The sequence below is a fragment of the Geospiza fortis genome, unplaced genomic scaffold (assembly GCF_000277835.1).
Source record: "Geospiza fortis unplaced genomic scaffold, GeoFor_1.0 scaffold41, whole genome shotgun sequence".
NCBI classification, from domain to species: domain Eukaryota; kingdom Metazoa; phylum Chordata; class Aves; order Passeriformes; family Thraupidae; genus Geospiza; species Geospiza fortis.
The window spans coordinates 14827966-14845410 of record NW_005054299.1 but is presented as its reverse complement, the minus strand read 5'-3'; the positions used below and the strand labels follow the sequence as shown (position 1 = coordinate 14845410).

Genomic DNA, 17445 nt, shown 5'->3' with positions numbered 1-17445 from the left:
CCTGAAAGCTTCCACCAGGTCCAACCAGTACATTTTGTGAGGAGAAACACAGTTCTGAGCAAGTCTGACTGGAGGGCAAAAGGCCACCTGGATCTCATTCCAAGTGGAACTAACTAATTTGTACAACAATCATGTTGACAACAAAGATGAACACATACGTCTCCTTTAAATGCCTCAAGGGGTCATCCTCTCACCTTTCAGTAGCCACGGTAACTTTGGGGGAAAAAAAACAGCTCTCATCTCAGAAATTGTTTTCTGTGATAGAGGGTTTAAAATCACTTTTGTCATCTATCCGTTAACTTTTGCCCCTATACACCTGAAGGATGAAGCTTTACAAAGGAAGGATCTCTGCTTTAGAAAGGAAAGAGAACCTCTTATCATTCTTTCTGGAAATACCTTTAAGATGGCTGGCAGGGAAGTGAAATACAGAACATATTTTGCAAGTTGGGCTGGGGTTTTTTGCTGACCATAGCACAGGTTTTCATAAACTCCCACTCAATGTATGACAAAAATGTAGACAAAACTGTATGACAGCTGTAATGTAGACCAAAAAAAATCCTGACATCCATCAACCAGCATGTTAAAATGAAAACTCTGATAGTAGAAAGGGAGGTTTCCTGTAGGTTTTGGACTTAAGACGTGAATCAATTTTGTTTCCTTCAAATCAACTTTGCAAATCACGTAAGTGTAAGAACATCTTCTTACTTCTCTGTGCTGATACAAAGAGTTGATATGGCTATTGAAAACATCTTTTGACAAGAACTATTCACACCATGATTTATACAGGCCATAGCCAATGTAATAGTTACTCATTATTAACACCCTTATTGCATTGTTATATAGCTCAGATTAAAGCATGCCAAAGACAATGCAATAATTGTTGCCTGATTTAGTGAAAGTAAACAAAAACTATTTTAAGGCATTGGACAGCTGAAATGCTAGCAGCTTGTGAGCCCAAATCATTGGCATATGCTTCTGTCCCAGCCAAAACACAGTTGTGAATCTACTCACGAACCTGAACTGCTTGTGCATTAGAGCTTTCTTCACTGTTACTTTCGACAGATACTGTGTTGGTTTGTGTCCTGGTTTGAGAGGAAGCTTTCTGGGATATGCTGTGGTCAAACCAATGGGTGTTCAGATTTGAATATTGGCACATGGTGTGGCCACTGGGGACATGGATACGCCTCTGAGAACACAGGGGTAAAAAGCAGAGCACTCCCGGGGAAAGCTCTCTTGGGTTCCGGTGGGGAAAGTGTCCCGGGTCGCGGGGGGGGGGGGGGGGGGGGGAGGGGAAGCCATGCGGCCGTGAGGTAGGCCGGGCTTTGGACAGAGATGGGAGGTGAAGAGGCCCCGAGGATGGAAGGGTGGGAGAACCCGAGGATGGAAGGGTGGGAGAAGCACCAGGAGGCATCGGGCAGCCCCCCCACCCAGGAGAAAGAGAGAGTACAGCCTGTGCCCATGACTGCGCTACCTTGAAACTTGATAACATATGCCAGCAGCACAGCTGAGAAGGAGAAGAAGAGGGGGTGCAGCGAGAAGTTGTCCGGCAGCTGCGGGAGATCCAAGCGGGCTGAGCCCGAGCTTTTGACCCTTTTTTGGACAATGAAAACTTTGCAGAACATTAACCTTTCCTAGAAGAGAGATAGAGATGAAATGGAAGAAGAAATGGGCAAGCGTGATGAAGGTTCGAGCAAGTGAAAGATGCAGAAGAGTAGAGAAGAATCTTAGGTGGGAAGAGATGATGAAGTGGCTTTAGCTGGACTTTTCTTGTTATAGCCATGGACAGAACCATGTTCCTTGTGACACAGAGACTGGATCCAGGGGGAGGCAATGGCTCAGAGCCAGGAGAGTTCAGTGTTGCAACCCCTCAGCCCCAGGGGGTGAAATTTGGGGGGGACAGGTGTCCCAAAGGTGAGACTGTGCTCTTTTTGGAACAGGACAAAGCATCCTTAAAAGGACAACCCTAGAAGCAGCTCTGGTCCGTGTGCAGTGGTGAGAGCACTGGACATGGAAGGAAGAGGTCACGACGGCAGATGTTCTCCAGGCGGTGCCACAAGTGACATGGAAACACACGAGGTTTCAACGGTGTTTCCTGGGGAAGCCTATCGCACAAGAAGGACTCCTCTCCTCTAGATGAACTGAGAATTGATTATCTAAGGGTGGTGATAGACTGAGAGTTGGTGATTTGTGGGATGGATGTATTGGAAATTTGGTGGGGGGAGGAGGAAATGTTTTTGAAAGGTTTTAATTTTTCCTGTGTGTTCCTTTTTACATATAGTTGTAGTGTAGTTAATAAAGCTTTCTTTTCTTTATTTCTAAGTGGGGGCCTGCTTTGCTTATTCCTGGTCACATCTCACAGTAGACACCAGGGAGAGCGTATTTCACGTGGACACCAGCATTGTACCAGTGTCGAACCATGACAATTTGGTAGACACACTTTCAGGTCAGACAAAATGATTCATACAGTTTTATGTAAATCAATGTGAGAAAAAGGTAAGCTTCAGACTTGTGTAAAGTAAATAGCAGATTTTGGGCTTATTCAGTCAAATACTGTGTTGTGATGAAAGATTGCATTCTTCAGCCAGGCACTGAAAAATTATTTTTAACTGAATTGTCTTTACTACATGACAGAGATCCTTGGGAGAAAGGTGTGACTCAGGAGTCTCTATCACACTGCCAGCATCCTGCTGCCACTCCTGCCATTTGGTTGTGTCTTGGTTCCCATTGAAGGACCCTCCCAGCCTCACTCCATGCTCAGCCCCGTGCTTGATGAGTTACCAGCTACCACATCTCTCATTCACTCACCAGACTCTCAAACCCCCACTCTGCTCCACTTCCTACCCCATCCTACACACTTGGAAAGGGCCCCTTGGGAGCACCTGCAGCATAATCAGTTGTTTACTCTTGAATAATCTCCTTTTCTACACCAGCTTGAGAACAGGTATCTAATATTATACTGCTGATGGGCTGAGGATATCACTATCAAGATGACCAATAACACCTCATTGTTTCTTTTTGCTTCCTATCTCTCTGTCTGCTCCTCTTTCCTACAGTGAGGTCATAACTGCTCTGGACAGAAACAGGGGGATTTAATCTGAATTTACACATAATTTTGCAAAACAGGTCTAGGCCCTGCAAACAAGAGGGCTGCTGCTCCAGAAAAATTAAAAATAAACAGAATCACAAATTACAGTTGTTCTTTTAATAGGTCAAAAAGACTACTTGAAGGAAGTTCAATGGTGACTTGCTTCTCCCTGGTTGGAACCTTGTGCATAGGAATGATTTTAGTGCCCAGGAATTGCTATTTTATTTTGAGATTAAGAAGTACCAAACAACAAAAATACACACCAAAAAACAACAACAAATATATATATATACATAAGGAAAAGTAAACTAATCTCTGCCCAAACATAACAAATATCTCTCACTGACTGAGGTTTATAAGACTACACACAGAAAAATAATAAATAAAAGGAAACAGAGAGACCACATCCATTTATCCTAATCCCCTGACACCTGAAAACAACCTATTTATTCAGGCTGGCAGAAAATTTTTCATTCCAGCTGTTTTTCATGTCAAATGTGAGATTCAGCAAAACAACATCTTTCACATTTCAGATTTTCATCAAAAGTGTTGGTTTACTTTTGATTCTGTTTGACAGAAAATTGAAGAGGAGGTGTAGAGGGAGGATGGAAGCAGACTGGGGAGCAAATCTAAGTAAACCTTACTAGAATGGCCTTACAGTACAGTTACATCTTAGTGCAGGCATGGAATAATTTGTTATTTCTGCACAGAACACCTTTTTGTTCTGTTATTGGTTTGTTGTTAGGAAGGACACAATAGACTTAAGGAGTATCTTTCAGAAAACTGGGGAAACTTCATGTACAGCCATCCAGAACAGTAGCACTCTCTCTTTGGATAAATTCATTAAAAGCAATCTGTTACTCAGAATATGAGGATCCAAATACAGCAGAGAGAAAATAAATGATGCTCAAGCTGTTGAATTTTATGGAGCAGAATTTGCTTTGGGCACTCAGCTCAAAGGAAAACTCTCAAGAACAGACTGTGGGGATACCACACTACCACTCAGGATCATCTCCCTCTACCAGAAAATGTAAATCCAAAGTACCCAGATAAATTATGATCCATAAAAGAATTCCTGTTAATATAGTTACAATACGGTCACACCTTTGTATTTAGCATCAGGAGGAGCTATTTGGAAATAAGTGCAACAAAGAATCTGATGCTTTACTTGTTTCTTTGACAATGTGGTACTTCTGCTAGACTCAGTGGTGTATCTAACATCAAAGTAAAATGCTGATTATGCAGTCCTACCATTCCATTATTAATATCATTTCCTGCTTCTGTGAAGCTGAACTTCAGTTTTCAAATAATACTTCTTTCAAAGTCCAGGCTGGTACAGTTTTGATTTGCAAGGCATTTTGTAAGAAAAGGCATGAAGCATGCAACCTGAATATATACTCTCTAACCCTCTTCATCACTTTAGATGCTTCAGTGGGGGGTTGTACTCATATCCATCCTAACTGCTTACTAACTTTGAAATATATTGGTGATAGGCAGATCTTCCTCTTTTAACTTTAAAAAAAATATATGTCTACACATGAAATATGAATTCTATAATTTTAAATAAACCATTGTCATTAATCTTGCAATGAGAAGTAGAATCTTTGAAATTTCTAATAGAAGCGAAAATATAAAATAGCAACTGTTTGCTTGCAATTTCATTTTAGAAAACTGTGAAATTAAACTTACCCTGAAAGTCTAAGCTTTGATGTACCCAATTTCCTATCCTTCGCATCTTGGATACCCACCTCCCCTGGAAAACTGACAGATCTCAAGCTGAAACCAAGCCAGTAACACCCAGTGTGTGTGCCAGGGCTCACAGCCCTGCAGGAGTGAGCTGCCTTCCAGGCAGCCTGAGCACAGCTGTCCCCTGGAGTTTCAGGAATCCACAGTCCCTGGCAATGGCCATCCCTTTGGTTCTGTTGAACCAGAATTTCCAGTAAGAAATTGTCACATTAGAAATTGCCCAACCCACTCAAATCCAAAGTGAAATAGAGTTTTATCACACTGAGCTTGCTCGTAAAATGCTATTTAAATACAAACCAGGAAAAAACCCTAAATTATTGAAAACAACATTTAGCTTCCATGAACCCACTTCTTCCTCACATTTTATAAATTTATACCCTTACAGAAAACACTATATGAGAAAAAATACAGAGAAAAGGAACTGGATTTAACATACTCCTATCAAAATATATCCCAATCTAACTAAACAGAACACATAAACAAGGAAAATTAAAAGCAAATAAGCTGGAAATTCCATTACCTCATCTAGAGTTTTCCCAGTCTGACAGATAAATTACACTGTTATCCTGAAGTAATTTACTTATTGTGTCTTGCACCTATATCTGACACATTAAAATGAAAATTGCGCTACAGATGCAAACTGATGGGAAACTTTGATGAAAGTATACAAGCTTCAGGTCATAATTATAAGCTGACTCCTAAAAGAAAGCAAAAAGGTGAAAAAGGAAACTGGCTTCCAGAAACTGCCAAAAAACATATTTTTAGAAATGTAGAAAAATTTAATTTCTCTAGTATGACTATATGAAATAACCTAATTTGATTTACTGCTTTAAAGAAGCATGTGTGTCAATCTGTTAAAACCTCTTAGCTGTTTATATGCTCTGGTAGTTTTAGGACAGTAAGTCTGAAATGAAAATAAATTCCTCCTTCATCATATGAGCTGCAAAATTTCAGTTTTACTTACATAGCTGGAAAGCCTGGAGCCTGTTCTTGTACATGGTTTTGCAGAAGCAAATCACAGGTCTGTTTGGGAATATTGCAAAACTGCTTCCCAAGCCCTCTCCACTGGAAACCAGTAGTGAGAGGAACAAGAAAGGCTCAGACCAGCTTGGAATGCTTAGACAGAGGTATGTTTGTGTCTCAGTGTGTAGATCCTTCTGTTGGGACACCTGAAAATAATGATCAGAAAAAGTGCTGATGCAGTCCAAGATGGGAGATGATCTCCTGTTTCCAAGAACACACCCTTGATTATTCCTCAATGAAATTTTTATTCAGATGCAATCCAAGCACAGAAAAGTAAGACTCCTGAGAGGATGGCCTCTACTGTTAATCTATTCTGTAGCAACTTCCTATAACAACTTGAACTTGTTCAAGTTTACTCCTCTTTCCCCCACTAAAATCAGAACATGTATCCCTATTCAAGTTTTGTAAGACCATGACAGATTTCTATATTTCTTCCCACCTACCAGGCCAGAGGAAAGGAAAGGAACCCCATGTGTAGGGGATCTCTTTTCAAACAGGCATTAAACCAACCATGAAAGTAATACCATTGTCCTTTGAAAGGAAACCCTGGAACTGCACAATATAAGAAAGTGAGTATCCAAAATCAGCAGTGAAGGTTCTGAAGCCCACCCTATGCTCAGCAGTCCTACATCATACATTACAATTTCTCTTCTAAACAAAAACTTCCACCAAATCCATTGTCACTGCTTAGTATTCAAGGAATATGGAAAAGCCACACACACAGATGCTTGCATAAAAAACTACCTTGATTAAAGCAAACTGCTTTTCTCAGCAAGTGCATGCTCATATTCCCAGATGTAATATGCCAGGCTCTCCTGTTGTAGCAGGGAAAAAGGGAAGGGCCACTCAGACAAACTACAAAGCAATAGCAAACTATATACCCACCTCCTCCACCACCCCAACATAAGTGTGCACCTAAACAGCATTTTAAGAGGGAATGATTATGCAGAATGGTAGGAAATAACACAACAGAAGAAAAAAAGGAGTAATTTATCATTAAAAGCATAGTTTTGTTCACGTAAATGTTCTGGAAAAAAGCCAGCAGACAAAGCTAGAAGCAAATTACAGTGTGTCCAGGCAAGATATCAATCTGGAAAGCAAAGGGATCAGGACCACAAAATATACCATAGCAAGCAATCACTATAGAGTTTATACACAGCCACAGAGACAACTACTCCCGAAATCGAGAATGGATATTGGAATGGATAACGGATTCTGCCTCCTGGCAGAATGGACATTAACTCCACCAAGCAGCACTGTGGTCCCAATGCAGGTGGATTAATGTAACAGGGCTTTGAAGTGTGTAACTGCTGCACAGCTACATCTGTCTGTGTTAACTCAACGTTATTAGAAATTCACTTACATTAGTTAACTCAAGTTTTTAGGCCTTTTTACACATGTTTAGGGACAAGATACAGCAAAACCAACCGAGAAAGGTCATGGTTTTCCAATTCCCTTAATGTTTTGCACAAGGATAAAATATTCTCCCAATGAAAATCAGTATTTTAGTGATATTTGCAAGGCCTACCTTGCCCAAACCAGGAGTGTCTTTGACTTTGCTGACTGCCCTCAACAAACATGGTGGTGCAGGGGGTGGGGAAGTCTGTAGGATACTGCTGAAGCAGGTAGAGAAGAGAGGAGATTCAGGAACAGAGGATGCAGAAGGCCTGTGCTTCTTCTTTTTGGAAGACAGGTTCAATTTCTGAGCAGCTCTGTGGGAGAAACAACAATAGTAAGCTGAAACAACTTCAAACTCATCAACAAGAAAAAATAAAAATAATTATCAGGTTACTATTTATGTAAGCTCTCAGTTTTGACCTCATTAATCCAGATAGTTGTATAATCCTTGTTCTTTATTCCTTAGTATTATTTTAATGCCATTGACCACAAAATTGCTCCAAATTTAGAGTCTTCATTATGCAGGGTCACAATCAGGCCTCTGTCACTATTTTATCTGCTGAAACAATTCAGCCTGCAAGAAAGCTCCAAACCCAAGCCAATGAGCTATCAGCAATTTCTAGTTTAAAATTATGAAAGGTTAACACAGAATTGTGTCTCATGCATAGGTCACTGTTTAGAAAATAAATACTTGTGCTTGGAGTTAATTGGTGATAAATGCTCAAGTGACTCTGCTGAGGTGTAAGAAGCCTTGCGCTAGCTGTTCAAAACTTTCATCACCTCTTAAAACATAAACTAGTCTAAAAGCTGAACAAATGCTGACCAGTGAAAACACTGCTGTCTGTGATGAGCTGGAGACAATCACACAAACTCCAGCTGCATTAACCACTAAGCAAGGGAAGCAGTGAAGACTCTTTATATTAGTACAGAATTCTCAGATAAGAATGCTGAATTTTGTATAGCATTTGATGAAAAAGCTATGGTTTTCCAAACCAGAAACATTCAGTACTTTTGTTTTGCAAAGTGTTTTATTTTGAGAGATAATGCAACATTCAAATCTTTGTAACAGCTGGTTTGTTCCAACACTTTTGCATCCTGCACTGTCCAGGGATAACATCAATATTAATCATGCTGTCCCATGGTTTCCCTTTTGCAAAACAGAACACTTTAAACAGAGCAGGTCAGCAGGAGTACCAACTCAAAGGAGAGATGCGTAGAACAATTTTGTTTGCTTTGGCAGACAAATTGGGACTTAATATATGTATAAAGCAATCTGTGCCGACAGTAGCTCCCCTTGCTTTGCTGAAGTGCGACACTCAAGACCAATAATTCTAAATCCTAAGTTTTAAGAAGCTTTAGCTGTACTGGCATCAGTTTATATTATCCAACTCAAAACTTACAAAAGTAATGACATCATTTTACCCAAAGGAGTCAGGGAAGAAAGACTGAATATACACACACGTGCATATGCACACATTTCAATATGCAAGTAACCTGTGTTTGTATCAGGTATCTCAGACACATGGACAAATTACTGCTTGGTATGACATTGCCATATGGCAGCTGGTACACTGTGTGCACCACCAGGGTGTATTCTTTTAGCCCATGACAAGTGCAAAGCACTTCCAGATAAATTCCTTTCCAATAAAAGAAAAACACTAGGAGATTTTAACTGACCTGACACAGAATTAGAACTCAGAAGCTTCTGTACCACCTCCTTGTCCTTTGTCTTTATTTTGACCTAAAGACTGCAGTTCATAACCTGTCCCTCTCATGTAAGCACACACTTTCTTTTTCATAGAAAAAATACTCAAAATGTGTTGGTCAAAACCATTGTTCCCTTTCCTTGCAATATTTCCATGGTTTGAGAGGATTCAATAATGTTTGCTTCCACACTGTCCATCACTAACATTTTTATAAAGTTGTCCATGCTGAATCAAGATCTTCTGTACATCTTAGTTTCACTATAAAATTAAGAGAAATCTTGTACTCTATGTTCAACAACTGAAAATGTAAGTGTTGGTCAAACATACTGAATACTTTACCCATGTGTAAAACTCATTGGTCCAGTCTGAAACATAGGAAGTGGCTCCATCCACTATGGTCATCTATCTGGTCTCACTGACTCATGCCCTGGTGTAAATGTATTTCCTAAAAGCTGTTTCCTGAACTGACTGACAGAGCCATTATCCCTCTTGCCACTAAATGCTCCTCCAGAATTTGCTGTTCTTTTTGCAAAGCTGACAGGGTAACACAAACCACTTCTTGACCCAACCAAGCACACAGCCAACATTTTCTTAAAGAAAGCACATTGTTGGAGGCACCTGGTCTTTTCAAAATCTTGGAATTGTATATACTAGTTTGACAGTTATAACATTTGAGATTGCATACATTTTTTCCATTCAAAAAGTAATAACCTGCATTTTCCTTATAATTTTGGCCTGTGACTGGCAAAATGTATGAAAAAAATAAAGAAGTATTTCTCACAAGTTCCTGTTTTCCTCTTCTCTGTTTTTCCCCGAGTAGAAGAATTCAATGCATGTCAGGCAAGAGAATAATTTACAAGCCTTATCAGACCGGATTGAATTTTGAAGGGGATGAAAAAGGCAATAAGCATCAGGTAATTCCCAGAGCATTTAACTGGGAAGAGAAGGATAGTATAACCACATGTAGGCTGCAATATGACACAAATACGTAAAGTGTGACTTTCTTGTGAGTACATTTGAGTGAGCAAAATCCTTCAGCCTGAGTGGCTAGCATTGCTCCAAACACAGCTGGTCATGCCAGCTGATACTGATTTGGCCCTGTGATCTAGCACAGGAGGTTAGAAAATCACATATTTTACCTTTCCAGGCAAGTGAGAGGCCTGGCTCTCTCATGCAGACTCTCTGATCACCAGGCTCCTCAGGGAAAGCAGCTGGCTGGACCCTGGGAGGCCTGAGGGCAGTGCAGCTCACAGCCTGCACAGCTCCGCCAGGAGCTCTTTAGGTTCTGCTCTTTGTACAGAAGCCAGCTATTTTATTTCTTCCATTTAATATTTGGTAAATTAGGGCTCTAATTTCCACTTGAGACTCTGCATAGTGCTGCAGTAATGGTGATGGCAGTGATGGCAGCGTGGCTTTATGTACTGACAATAAGCTGATCATGCTCCAGGTTGTATTAGCTCCCCCTTGAGCCAAGTGATATCAGCTATGGAATATGCAGGAGTGTGCAGGGGGCTCCAGTGCCTTGCAAACCACTTCCCCACTGTGTGTGGTATGGCTGTGGTAGGGATTGTGTCCACAGAGACACACAGGGAACTTGATCCAAATTCAATTTTCGAAGGGCATAATTTAAACTGCATTAGACCACTGTGTGAGCATACTCATTCACAACAGAACTGTCTTTAATGTCATTTTACTGAATTACCTTCCAAATGAATGCATATTTAATCCAGTTTAGCTAATATACTTTGGATTAACGCCTTCAGATAATTTGGACTATTTCTTTCCTGAGAGTCCTGATGCAAACAAGCAGCTGGAGACTATTTGAAGGCTTACAAGATTTCTGGCAGAGGAAATAATCACAAGATCAAGAGTTGAAATTGCAGGAGGGACATTAGAAAGCTGATTAAAGTTCAATCCAAATAAAACTAATACATTGCCCTGGCAGGAAAGGGGAACTGCTTTGAAAGTCCACCTGATCCATAGCAAAGACTGAGATAATTTCTTGGAAGGATATCCTCTGCTTTTTGTTTTTTAAAATAAAACTTTAATTATGTATATCTTTGGGCAGTCAGAATTGTTTTCATACCCCACCTATGCTGAAATGGTGATTTTTTTTTCCCCCCTTATAACTTTAAAAGCAGGCTGGGATTTTTACATCCAGACTTCCAAATTAATGCTAATAAAATTCAAGGGATGCTTGTTTAGCTTGATTAAAGAATTTTTTTTTCAGCAACATATCATCCAATCCAAGTTAAAATTTTAGGAGTGTCAAAGTAGAGGTCAGTAGGCCCACTAGGTTCAGTAGATTCAGAAGGAAGTGGAACATTAAGTGGATACATAAAATATTATTCACACTCATGCCAGCAAAGATCATTGATAAGTAACATTGACTGAGACACTCCATCATCAATGATATCTGAAAAGATTTCCTTAGGTGTGTATCTCTGTATAATTATTCCTTACTACACTATGTTCATACTACACTAAAATGCATCCAGTACTTATTACCCTTGGAAACAAAATTCCATCATAGAGGCTACTGAGCTGGCATATCAATTTCTCTGTCAAAATAGGAAGTGAAATTTCATTTCCATATCCTATTTTCCACAGAGGAAATTACTCACAAGCTGTGGATGCTAAACAGCTATGTATTAATTTATTGTAAATATTTACAATTCTAATTTAAACTAAAAATCTATTTTTCTTCTTTGTTTGGAGATATTTATTCCATTTTATAATATAAATATTTTTGGCTGGGTACACCATTCAAGGAGTAAGTTATGAACTTTATCTATGCAAGGGATGGCTTACCAGAACCTTGATTTGAGACTTGATTTGTCAAGCCCCAAGCAGGTTAATGACCTTCCCTAGCAATTAAAACACTACCTTTACTTACCCAAAACTGCCTTGCCTGCTGTATCTTACTGTATGTTGGAAAAGAGATGGAAGTTTTGTCTGGAAATCAGTCTTTGAGCAAACTCCCTGAGCATATTTGTGCATCTATATCACCAGTTATAAAACAGACCCGTAGCATTCGTATCCTATGGTCTCAGGTTGAGCCCCTATAAGTGAAAGACACCTTTAACCAGCCACACCCTCAAAACAACAGCTGTATTGATGTTCTCTTTTTTCTTTTTTGTTTTAACCCAAGACATAATTCCTCCTGTAGAAAAAAGCAGAAGTTTTGACTGTCACCTACAAAGCAAAATGTAATCTGTGTAGAATTTTAGTTAACTGCCTGTGCTGGTTTCAGCTGGGGTAGAGTTAATTTTTTTCCCAGTGGCTGGTATGGGGCTGTGTTTTGGGTTTGTACTGAACACAGTGAAGATAACACAGAGATAGTTTTGTTTTGTTATTGCTGAGCAGGGCTTGCACAGAGCCAAGGCCTTTGCTGCTTGTCCTTCAGCCACCCACACTGGTGAGGAGGCTGGGGGTGCACGGGAGGCTGGGAGGGGACACAGCTGGGACAGGTGACCCCAAATGACCAAAGGGATATCCCAGACCATATTACATCATGCTCAGGATATAAAGTGGGGGGAAAAAGAAGGAAGGGATGGAATGTTCAGAATGCTGGTGTTTGTCTTCCCAAGTGACCATTAGGTGTAATGAGGCCCTGGTCTCCTGGAGATGGCTGAGCACCTGCCTGCCCATGGGAACCACTGAATTAACTCAATGTTTTGCTTTGCCTGTGTGTGTGGCTTTTGATTTACCTATTAAACTGTCTTTATCTCAAAGAAAAAGACAAATCTTTTCACTTTTACCCTTCCCATTCTCTTCCCAGTCCCACTGGTGGGGGACAGAGCAAGCGGCTGCCTGGGGCTTGGCTGCTGGCTGGGGTTCAACCACAACACTGATAGAATGTCAAACAAAGGTATCCTGGAATTCTGCCATTAGTTTTGATTATTTCCAACTCAAATGTTTGCCAACATAGTTTCCAAGTGTGTTTTCTGCTTTGGGTAAATATGTTTATATTAAATGAGACATCATATCATGTAAAAGTCCTCATGTAGCTGGAAGGGAAAAACCAATGGGATACAGAATACTTAAAACCATGCAGATTCCTTTTCTGTGAGAAAAGCCAGTCTTTATTTTCAGTCACAAAAGGTCACTAAACAGTGTTTTATCCAGGATCTTTCGTTACTGAATTATATCACCTATATGCTACCCATACAAACTGGACAGAGTGCACTAAAAATGGGATGTTCACATTTTCTGATTATAGAGATCTAACCTACCTTCTCTGAATTTTCACCAAAATTGATTCTATATCTTCCAGTCACCTGCATAGGTGATGCAGCTCAGTAAGGTGGCATTACAGCCGGATTGACCTGACAATTACCACCAAAAGGGGAGACCCCACACCTGCCACTGCCCTGTCTGCATACTTCCTTCCCCTCTCTTGCTTCTTTCCTCACATTTATTTTGGCTTGGCTGCTACTGCTTTAACCTCCTAAATGGGCTTGTGCCAAGGGTGTTTTAAATCATACTTATTTGACATGGCTAATATGCCTGAATTATTATGGCAAGGTCTTTCCCAGCCTTAAAATCTGAGGCATGTGGTATGAAATGTGGTTTCATATAAATCTCGTGTTTCTATCTGGAAGGCAATGAATTGGCCGGGAGCCGTGGCTTCCTCTGTGCCATGCCTTACCCTGCATCACCCAAAGCAAGGAGCAGAAAGATGCTTTAGTGGATGTTTAGCCCACAAGCTAACAGCTTGCTCTGCCGCCCCTCCACCATCTGCTGTGATTGTGGGGTACCACCTGGGAAGCTTGTTCAAGGAGCAGCAACAGCCTCCAGGAGCTTCTCCTCATATCTCTACGTGGAACAGCTTTTCTCACCCAGAGTGAGAGCAAAAAGACAGAGTGATAAACCTTGCAGCTGGCTTGCCATGTCCCTTCTCAGCCCTCCTTCCCTGCCTTCCAACAGGAAGCTACAAGCTATAAACAAGAATCAGAACAACTTTATTCCACCTTAATTCTCAGGGTGGCCAAACCCAGGGCTGTGGTGTTGCAGCCTACTAAGATATGTGAGGAATGAAATAAAAATCCACAGAGGAACATTTTCAGGATTTGTAGTTCCAGTAAGAATCTTTGTATTTGTGTTTAATTATTTTACAATGCCTTTAAAATCTGGAGATAATTTGAGCTTTCTGCTTATTCTGTAGGAGGTATAATAAACATGTCTCTAATGCCCAGTAAATGCTTGCCCCTTATTGTTCTCTTTATTTTATGCATGCATTCAATTTCATAGCAACAATAAAGCTGTCCCAGTCTGTAATCTTTCACATCTTGGGTGGCAGTTCAGATATTTTGGCCACAGTGCTTTAGTGACTGCATTCTCCCCAGGAACTGTACTGCAACTGCCAAGAAACTCACTATTTTTAACTTATTTAATTCTAAAAGAGTCAAAATAGGACTTCAAACTTTATTCAGGATAGGTCTTATAAAAGCTGAGGCACACAGGCAAACTGTGAAATTAACAGCACAGACATGTTCTTATATCAACTTCAGAGCTGAGTAAATTCACTGGCAACAAAGCTGCTCCAGGACTGCACCAAAACAAAGATGAGGAATATGCTTGCAGACCAATAGCTTAATGAGAAGCGCAAAGTTTTACACAACTTTACTGTGGGACAGAGGACACATATTCTGCACAGCTGTTATTTGAGGGGAAACTCCCAGTTTCAGAGAAGGATATGACAAGATCTGAAACAAACCCCTTCTAATGTAATTCCTGTTTGATTCACAACATTCTCTTCACCACGTAGCACTATATTCCAGCAGAGATCTTTTTACCTAACCCATAGGTTCCTGGAAAACTCTGGTTTGGTGACAGATGTATTTCTGCCTTTGGCAACAGGATCATTCATCAGCACTCACACAGAAAGGTAATGCTGGCAAAGAGCATTACAACCCAAATGAACCCTCACATTTGGAATTTCTACAAGAGCTCAAGCCCCTGTCCTTCAAGAGTACCTATCAAGAAAACTACGTCTCAACTCAATATCTTGATACATTTAGAGAAAGATCATTTCTGATTACTTTGATTTCTTTTTCTCCTCATTATCTTCTCTTCTTAGTCTGGTTCCTAAATTTCCTAAATTTCAGGCATTACCAAACAAGGTAGTGGCCACATACATGATAAAAATGACCAGATTCACCTTTTCTGCTGTGTTATTGACTGCAAACACACATAATCAACCTACATTTTTAGAGAAAAAAATAATGATTTTGATAATCAGCAGAAGAATCCAACCATATGAAAATATGCTGAGCAATCGAACAACAAAGAGAAATAAGTAGTCGATTTTTTTAAAGAAAGAGTGGATAAATGTTGTTTCTACTATTAATCTAACTTATTTTTCTCAATGAAAAAAGGCTTAATAGAAATAGGTAGTCAGACAGATGACAGTGCTCACATTATCCTTTTCTTGGAAAGCTCTGAGGATCAATTGGATATGTGTCACTGCATGCTTAAGGCATGAAGCAAGCTGACCCATTATACTTGGATAAAATAAAAGATGTTTAGCACTAGTTTAGAAAAACAGATATATTTACTATAACTCAAATTAATATCTTTATCTTACCACCATGGTTACTTGACAACCCATTTTCAGACCAGAGTAGCCTTTATTTCAGTTACACAGTGCTGAGGGCAAGGTCTCTAGTATCTTCCAAGGAAGGGTCAGAAACAGGCTACATCCAGCTCAGCCTTTGAGTGTTAAGAAAAATTGTCTATTTATACTGATGATTTATTTTGCAAGGTGCCAGCATTGCCACCACGTACTACAGAATGAGACGTGCACTGTTTTATCCTTGTAGTGTTATTGTGTACAACAAGAAATATACACAGACTTTGCAGCTGTTAACTGTAAAATATCAAAGGTATAGATGTACAGATACACTGCCTTCTCGTGAAAGCTCCCAAAGTAATAGCTGGCAGATTTTCCCTATGTCTGAGCTAACACAAGAAATGCCAAACTGTTGGACTGGACTCCTGGTTAGTCAGCCCCTAGCTGGCTCTCCTCATGAGCAGTCATGACAGCTCAAAAACATGACTAACAGAAACGTTGCAATGTGGGGCCCACAAACCACTGGCCATTTAATAACAGTCCTCAAAATCACATAAAGAAAATCCTTTAGCTGTAAGTTTTATGGAGCTTATACGATTACAGTTATTCTATTACCTTGAATGCTAAAGCCTGACCACATACTGTGCAGAAAGCTATTCTGTTTAATATCCCATTCAGCAAAAACCTCTCATAACACCAGGAGAAAAAGCAGCCAGCACACAGATTCACAGTCCATTTTGTCATTGTTTAACTTTCCGGTTGGCAGAACCATAAAAAGGTTAAAAGGCAGGTATGTATTGCAGGGGGTTTTGCCTCATCAATATTTCTGAGGTCAGCACATTTAAAATAACACCAGCATACAAATGGTAAACTATTCTGACAACGCAGATGCATTGAAACTCAATGCACTTAAGCCAGCTCTGACAAGCCATCTCCTGTCGTAGTTAAAAATATTTCCTCTAAGAGTTCCTGTTAGTTTTGCCTTGTACTTATTTAAGCCCCCACCATGAGATAGTGATAATTCTTTGATACAAGTTGTTTTCAGCTACTGGAGACTACAACAGTTATTATAAATAACATCCTATGGTCCAAGTCTAAGGTCCTCCTTTTAGCAGACTAAAATTAGTCCAGTCCCAACATCTTATAAGCAAAGTAGACAACACAAAAGAAAGAAATTTTATGATCCCACCTTTCTAGAGTTAGGCTGAAGCACAAAGAAATTCATGAATTGTGGGAAATAATAAATTAATCTGATTTTCTTGGCACATTCACACAAATAGTTCCGGTGGCTTTGGAGGTGCCTAACAGCATCCCCACCAGTATCTCCAAGGAGGGTACCCAGATGATGGACTTGTGCTCCACACCACGGTATGGAAGGAGAACAAGAGCTCGTGGGCATATGTTGAAGTCAGAGGAGCTTGGATGCGGGATAAGGAAAAGCTTTTTCACCCTGAGGGCAGCCAAGCAAGACTTGGAAGTTTTTGCACTTGGGGAAGTTTAAGACCCAAATACGTAAAGGCCTGGGCAATGTGTCTGATCTCACAGCCAAGCTTGCTTTGAGCAGGAAGTTGGTAGAAACATCCTGAGGTGCCCTCCAGCCTCCAAATGATCCAATGTTGTTATGAAAGAAAAGTTAATGCAAATCTGTATTTTTTTCTTTCAGAATGTACTTTCTCTGAAAATTTTCAACAGATCACTTGGCATCAGTCTCAGAAATGTATGAAATTCAAAAATAAATCTTTAATTTTTAGAATATTAATCTAAATATAAATGGAGAAATGTCAAACTACAATTCCAAACTGAAAAAGGTAAAAGCCACTTTTTTTTCCAAGGCTGTAACCAAAACAGATTCAAAAACTTCTTGATTTTCTGGCAGGACATTAGCTAATCATCAGAACCTGATGAATTAAGCT

General features: G+C 40.0%; 1 protein-coding gene across 1 annotated transcript in view; it reads right to left on the bottom strand.

The window, feature by feature from the left end:
* KIF26B (kinesin family member 26B) overlaps nucleotides 1–17445 on the bottom strand; it is a 280513-nt gene that overhangs the window by 100697 nt on the left and 162371 nt on the right. Inside the window, exon 4 of the mRNA XM_031059730.1 lies at nucleotides 7383–7566. Coding sequence (XP_030915590.1) covers nucleotides 7383–7566 — 184 coding nt within the window. The remainder of the gene's footprint in view (nucleotides 1–7382; nucleotides 7567–17445) is intronic.